This window comes from Hippopotamus amphibius, chromosome 16, assembly GCF_030028045.1.
Source record: "Hippopotamus amphibius kiboko isolate mHipAmp2 chromosome 16, mHipAmp2.hap2, whole genome shotgun sequence".
Classification (NCBI taxonomy): Eukaryota; Metazoa; Chordata; class Mammalia; order Artiodactyla; family Hippopotamidae; genus Hippopotamus; species Hippopotamus amphibius.
In genome coordinates, this window is record NC_080201.1 from 19,125,683 (window position 1) to 19,132,527 (window position 6,845).

Sequence of the window (6,845 nt, forward strand, 5' to 3'; positions counted from 1 at the left end):
GGGCGCCTGCCCCGCCCCGCCCCGCAGAGACGGCCCCGCCCCGCCCCAAGGTGCGGCAGGTGGGGGTGGGGAAGGCGGGCTGTCAGCTCCGCCACACCCCCTTTTCCAGAAAGTTGGCCCGCCCAGTCCCACCACCAATCCAGCATAGTCCCAGGGAGGGGCCCTGAAAGAACCAGATCAGAGATAGCCTTAGGCACGGTCTTTATTCATTTGGAGACTGTACAAATATTACAATTTCCTTTTGTTGTAAAAAGTATAAAAATAATCTTTATATAGGAATCCATTCGTTACTGCAAATCTTTCTAAATCTCTGAAATGGCTCTAAATGAGGGTAAAAGAATGAACTAGAGGGGGGCTACAGGGCAGAGGGAGGCTGGGGCAATCCTCAGGGACTCTCTCGACCAGGTTCCTAGCTGGAGATCTCCATTCTTCCTGTTAACAACCTGCCCCCCGCCCCCAACAGGTTCTCAGGGCCAAGGGCCCCGCAGAAAGGGGGGTACACGAGAGGTACAGGAGGAGCTGTGTGATCAGGCAAGGAGGCTGGGGTGGTGCTGGCAAGTGCCCAGCACCACCCCCATGCTTCCTCCCAAAAGGCGGAGGGACTGGCAGGTACAGGGCAGTGAGGCTGGACGAGCTGCCCTATGAGGGTGATGGAGGGGGCTTGGTTCTGTGCCACTGGGTGGCAGCTGAACCTGAACTCTGGGAGAGCCTGCGGAGGGTAGGTAGGGGAAGGCCCCAATAAAGGGGAAGCAAACACTTTGGCTCCACAGTGGAAGGGGCTAAGCCCCTTTCCCCTGCTCTCCCAGCACAGATCAGGTGTTGGTGCAGGCATGGGACTTGTGGCCAGAACTGTGCGATGAGGGAAGGCTGGGGAAGCCAGAAGTCTGTGGCTCTCAAGCTGTGTAGGGGTGGAGTGGAGGGAGGTCCCCAGGCAGCCCCCAGGTCAGTCTGTGTCCCAGCCACAAAGGGCATGTCCCTGTCAGTCAGAGGTTGAGAACAGGCACATCAAAGAGGTCACAGACACCTTCGCTCTCGTCCAGGTTGTAGATGTAATCGTGGTCTCCAGGGGGTGGAGAAAGGCGGAGAAGGGGTGCAAACACTGCAGAGAGCAACAGGCTGAGGCCCCAGGGCCAAGACCCCACCCAGCAGCCACCCAAACCCTGCCCACACACACTCACCCCCCACCTTCCTGAGCCACCTACCTTCTGAGGACATCAGCTCCTCCAAGAGCTCTGAGCTCATGCACTCTGGGGATGGAGGGACAGCTCAGTTACATTCTGGCTCACACCACTCCATCCACCAAAGCCCTTGAAGGGGACCACCCAGCCACCAATTAGGAACTTTACCCTTTACGCAGGTACCAAGCACGACCATAAAGTCCTCAGAAGGGCAAGAAAACGGCCCGAAGACCCAGTGAACTGTGCCCCTCACCCCAGCCCCAGGGAGGAACACAGCCCTACCTCGAGTGGGATCAAAGATTTCTGACAGCTCTTTGGGGAGTTCCAAAACTGAAAGACAAGAAAGCCATGCTCAAGGGCACAGAAATCCAGCCAGGTCTCACTCTAGCACCCGCTTCCCCAGATGCTGTCCCACCCACCCAGGGGCTCCATACAGCTGAGATGTAGACCCTGCACCTGGCCAAACTGGCACTGTCAGTCTCCCCTCCTAGACCTGAATTCCTCGGTGCCAAAGGCCCACTATAAGCAATTGGTACAGTCCTTCTAACTCGGTGGTTCAGCAGAAGCGCAGCGTACCCTCTCCTTTTCTGGGCTCAGAGGACACACTCTGTCTGATGGAGGATACTCTACTGCAGGATGCCCTATCTATCCCTGCCCTTGCTAAGCACCTACTTGGTGCCATGCTCAGACACCACATTCCAGGCCAGGTTACCGGGCAGAGGAGGTACTCTTAAATAGGGGCTAGAGCTACAGGGTGATGCACTGCTACAAAGGTCTAACCAGTAGAACACACATGAGAAACAGAGGAAAGGAGTGCTAAAGCTGGGTCACGAGGGATTTCATACGCCAGATTTAGGGGCTCTAGTTTTATCCAGCAGACCTTAGGGAGCTGTTAAAGGTACTTTTGTAAACAGAGAAATGCCAGTCAAGCTGTGTTTCAGACAGATCCCTGTCCGTTGGAATAAAGAAGATGTTGAAGAACTTAGGATGGAGGTGGGGCTGGCAGTGATCCTGAGTATTAGGATACATGAGGTCATCCGTGGGGGATGTCTGGAAGAGAACTCACTTAGCTGATGTGGGGCGGGGAGCAGGACAAGGAGGGAGAAGGAGATAGAGCTGGAGTGACACCCAGGTGTCAGGTCTGGGTGACTAGGGCCAATGGTTGGGTAGGCACAAAGGTGGAAAAGCAAGTTTCAGTTGAGTACACGTGGGAATGAAGTGCCCATTGGATGTGCAGAGGAAGGCATGTGGACACAAGAGGTAAAGTTCAGGCAAAAGAGCTGGGCAAGGCGGAGGTTGGGATTCATCTACCCAGAACTGGGGCCCTCCACAGGTGTGAAATGGGCCAGCGATCTGGGAAGCCAGATTCAAAGGAATGCCAGGGAGAGGTCAGAAAGAGGAGCCAATTAAGAGAGGAGAGCCAAGAGCTGATATCATCAATGCCAAAGGAGGAAAAGAGCTTCAACACAGAGTGAGACAGCACCAGAGCAAATCAGCCTAGAAAGCTGCTGGTGCTGGCTGTCAGGGCTGGGCAGCTTATCAAGAGCACCCACCGGTGTGGCATAGGGTGAGGGGGTGGGGGGATGGGGGGGTTGGGATTGGGGTCCTGACTGCTGCAACCTGAAGGCTGACTAGGGGACCAGGACATGGAATAGAGTGGAGATGACTTTTTCAAAGAGTCCAAAGACAGAGGATATAAGGAAGGTGAGAGAGGGGGACAAAGGGGATGAAGTATCATTTAATGAGAGACTTAGCGGTGCTTGAGGGCCGAGGAGAATGAGTCCTGGAAAAAGCAAACGCTCACATCACAGGATGGAGAGGAGACACCAGGCAGATGACACCGCCTCTCCTAAGGAGACACTGCCCACCTTTGGAGCCTGAGGGCCGTACCACAGCCCCTTCCCCAGGAGAGCGCTCACGCCTTCCTGAGACCGGAGTCCAAGGGGTGACAGTCAGGGCTTGAGGGAGGGCCAGGGAGTCCTGTGTCAGCCCAGGAAGGAGGCAAAGGGGCACTAACACTGAGCCAGAGGCCAGGCTCCTCATCTTGGCTGGCAGAGCTCTGGTTGATGGCAAGGGGTGGGCAAGTTTTGGCTGAGGAGATAGGAGAGTTGGGTTCCAGGCCCAACTGTTTCTGACCTAGGACTGGGTTCTCCCTGCTCCCAAGGGGCTAAGTACTCACCACCTGTGGGGTCTGCCTTGATGGGCTCAAAGGAGGTAGAAGGGTTGGGTCCAGATGAACTGCTGTTGCTGCTGCTGCTGCTGCTGCTGCTGTCCAGCAGGGCAGAGGACTGCAGCGGCCGGGTGTCCAGCGCGGTCAGGCCCAGCGGGAGGGAGCTGGGCTCACTACTGTCCTTGCCGTCGGTTCCAGGGCCGCCACTCACTGCAACCACATCCCCCAGACCCAGTCACTTGGGGACAGGAAGCAGGATATTGAAGCTGGCCGTGCTAGAACCCACAGCCAGGATGACCATAGCACTGGTTCCTAGGCCCAGGGAGAGTAAGGCACTGCCCATCACACCCCAAAAAGTAACGTGAAACTTAGTCACTGCAGGAGACAGGAGCATGAAGCCTGCAGAAGGGAGACACAGGGACATGGCTGCTGTGACCACACTTCAAGAGGGGCTGCCAGGGCAAGTGAGCCACTGGCGGATCTGGGGGAAAATTGCCACCCCTAACGCCCCTTCACACGGTCAGAACTTCCCTGTCAACAAGGGCTCACTCACTGTACTAGCAAGGAAAGGCCAGTGGGGCGGGTGTGGGGCAGGAAAACGACAACCCCCACAGGGCCTCTTCCAGCTGTGAGTATGGCATTCCATCACACAGAGGCATTGCCTCTTGGGCCCCAGAAATCACCCCATCACCACACGCCCACTGTGCCTCACCTGTGATCTCAGCTGCTGGACCAGCCACCCCCTGGGCCTCGGTGCTGCCGGGGACAGGGTTGGGGGAGGTCACCTGGGGACTGCTTGGACGTGAGGCATCCTGGGGCTGGGCAAGGGCAGGCTTGGGCAGAGGCAGAGGGGTAGAGACAGCAGGTGGGCTCTGGAGCAGATCTTCGGGTGGTGGCACAGGCACTGCCACAGGCGGTGAGCTCCATGCCTCCTTGTTCACCAGCAGGACCTCGATGGGGCCACTTACACTCTTCAGGTGAATCTGGTACTTCTTCTGCCCATTGAGGCCCTGGAGGTGGGGGTGGGGGGTGGAGGACAGGTGGAATTGGAAGCAGGCTTGGCTCCTGCCTGACCCTGGGCCAGGGCCAGTGTCCTCTCCCACCCCAGGCTGTCCGCTCTCCTAGATAACCTCAAACCCCAGGCCTCCCCCTACCTGCCCCACCCGGGACTTATCAGGCTCCACAGCCAGCACCCGCCCTCAATCAACCCCGCCTGGCTGGGCTGAGCACCCACCTCTGGGATGGGCACCTCCAGGCTGGTGCCCGACGGGGCCCGGATGGCAAGGAGGGTGTCTCCTAGGATGACAAGGAGGATGGATCAAGGCCCACGGGCTCAATCTGAACTGGGAATGGAGTGCCTATCCCTTGGAGCAAGGAAGATCATGGTCTCTGAAGGGCTGGACAGTAGGCTTCACTCATCCCCTATCGTGGCTGGGGTAGAGAACTAAAGCTTTACTCCTCCTAAGAGCCTGGGGGTCAGTAACCAGAAAATCTGGGTTCAGACACATGGAGCAAAAGATTGCTAGCCATGGGCATCTCACTCAAGGGGCAGCTCCCTAGAAGTAGATGTTCTGGCCAAGGCCAACATCCCTTCCCAAGAACCAGCCTGGGAGATGCAAGATGAACATACCATCTGTATGTACGTACCTACAATGTACTACAATGCAACTAAACTACAATATACTACATACCATTTGTATGTACCTACAATGTACTACAATGCAACTGTACCTACAATGCAACTAAACTAACTATAGGTTGGAAGTGGGCACCACTGCCCCCTGCATACAAACATACACGAACATGCATACACACTTTCTCCCTTGTATGCTTCTGTCACCCCTGAGAAGCCAAACCTAGGTGACAACACAGGTAGGGGCTGACCCAGGGACCCATACCACGATTCTTGTACCCTCTCAGTGTGGTTAGCCTCCATAGGGTCCCAAGTGACTCTCAAACCCAGGACTTACCCTGTCTGGTTCTTCTTTGGGCAGGCCCCAGGAACCCTCTTAAGAGATGGAAATCTCTTGGGCACTGAGTCCACTGCTCAGGGCTGTGGCTCAGCCCAGCCCCACCCCCATCTCCCCCTACCCAGGCTCTGCTCACCAGCAAAGCATCTGCAGATGTCCTCATGAGTCACGTAGGCCAAGGTGTGGGGGTTAAGGAGAACGGCTGATGCCCTGCCTATGGTGACAGATGGCTGACCACAGAGAAGACCCAGCTCTTTCAGCAGAGGTCTGACATACATGCTTTCAAAGAAAAGTCCCGAGGCCTGGGGTCTACATGGAGAGGGATCACAGGCCAGGCTGGTGGGGGAGAGGCTCTGAGAAGGGAGCCTGAGGCTGGAATCTCACCAGGAGCTGCAGGACCATCCTCCCAAGAGGGATAGGGGCGAGGGGACCACAGAGCAAACCCAGCTGGACTAGAGGGCCCCTCGCCCACTTTCCCGGAGCAGGGACCACCAGGAGGATATCAGCTGTTCTGCACGTCCTCTGTGACGTTCCGGATGCTTTGCTGCACCCACACCTTGTGCTGGTCTAGTTCTTGCTCCCGCTGCTGCAGCTCCTCGATCTCTGCCTTGAGCTCAATCAGCTTGTCCGCAATCTCCCGGGTATTGCAGCCAGGCCCCACGCCCCTGAGCCCAGGGAGGGGAGCTGAGAGGGGCTGCCAGGAACTCTGGGTCCCATGACCCCTGCTCTCTGTTGCACCCTCCGCCCCACACCCCTGACACTTCTGGGCAGAAGATCCCATTGCTGTCCCAGGTGCCCCCACTCACTTCCACTGGATGCTATTCTTGGATTTTTTCTCGATCAGCCCGATACCTTCCAGCACGTTAGTAATGTCATAAATCCGCCGCTTCTGGCGCACAGCTAGGGTGTCAGCTGCCTGGCAGGCAGAAGAGAGTGGGGAATACTCAGCCCCACTCTCAGGTAAGGTTTGGTCTCGAGTAGTCTGAAAAGGGGGTGGCCTGGATTCCAACCCTCCTCCCAGGCACTACAGCAGCTCAGAGCTGTGGGACGGGAAGAGGCCTGGCGCAGCCTGGGCTGGTGTTCTGATGCTCTTCTCCCCACACCTGCCGGGGAGGGCCACGAGGACCTGCACCTGCAGCCCGGCACATAGCTGACGCCCAATGGCCTCGGCCGAATGAATGAAACAGCTCCCTGCCTCCCTCCTGTGAGAAAGCACATGGATGGTGGCCTGCTCTGAAGTCCCAGCTGGGCCGCCTCGGGGGTTCCCGCTACCGGCCCAGGCCTGGTTCACCATCCCCCCTGTCGCCCATTAGCCCGGGCCGCACCAGCTTGAGGTCAAGCACGCCGTCCTTGGCCTCCTGCAGAAGCGACACGAACTTGGTGGTGAGAAGTCCCAAGCTCTTCTCATGCCGGCTTGGGGTGCCCGGGGGCGGCGGCGCCTGTGGCCCGACCTCCGCCATAGCGCCCGCCCGCCACCTCCCCTCAGCCAGGCCAGGCCAGGCCAAGCCGGCGCCGCCGCCACTTCCG

At 57.7% G+C, this 6,845-nt stretch overlaps 1 protein-coding gene across 2 annotated transcripts; it reads right to left on the reverse strand.

Annotated features, from left to right (window-relative positions):
- Positions 1-184: 184 nt before the first annotated feature.
- On the reverse strand, positions 185-6,845 carry E2F4 (E2F transcription factor 4). 2 transcript variants are annotated; one of them, XM_057710756.1, is made up of 10 exons: positions 6,644-6,845; positions 6,125-6,234; positions 5,822-5,983; positions 5,455-5,498; positions 4,583-4,644; positions 4,061-4,358; positions 3,358-3,558; positions 1,461-1,508; positions 1,203-1,247; positions 185-1,099 (listed from the first exon to the last, which is right to left on the reverse strand). In XM_057710756.1, the coding sequence occupies exons 1-10, from the start codon at positions 6,776-6,778 to the stop codon at positions 984-986; spliced, it is 1,221 nt and encodes a 406-aa protein (XP_057566739.1). In that variant the 5' UTR covers positions 6,779-6,845; the 3' UTR covers positions 185-983. The 2 variants fall into 2 exon arrangements, with proteins under 2 accessions (XP_057566739.1, XP_057566738.1); XM_057710755.1 differs by lacking the exons at positions 185-1,099; positions 1,203-1,247 and having other exon boundaries at positions 1,267-1,508.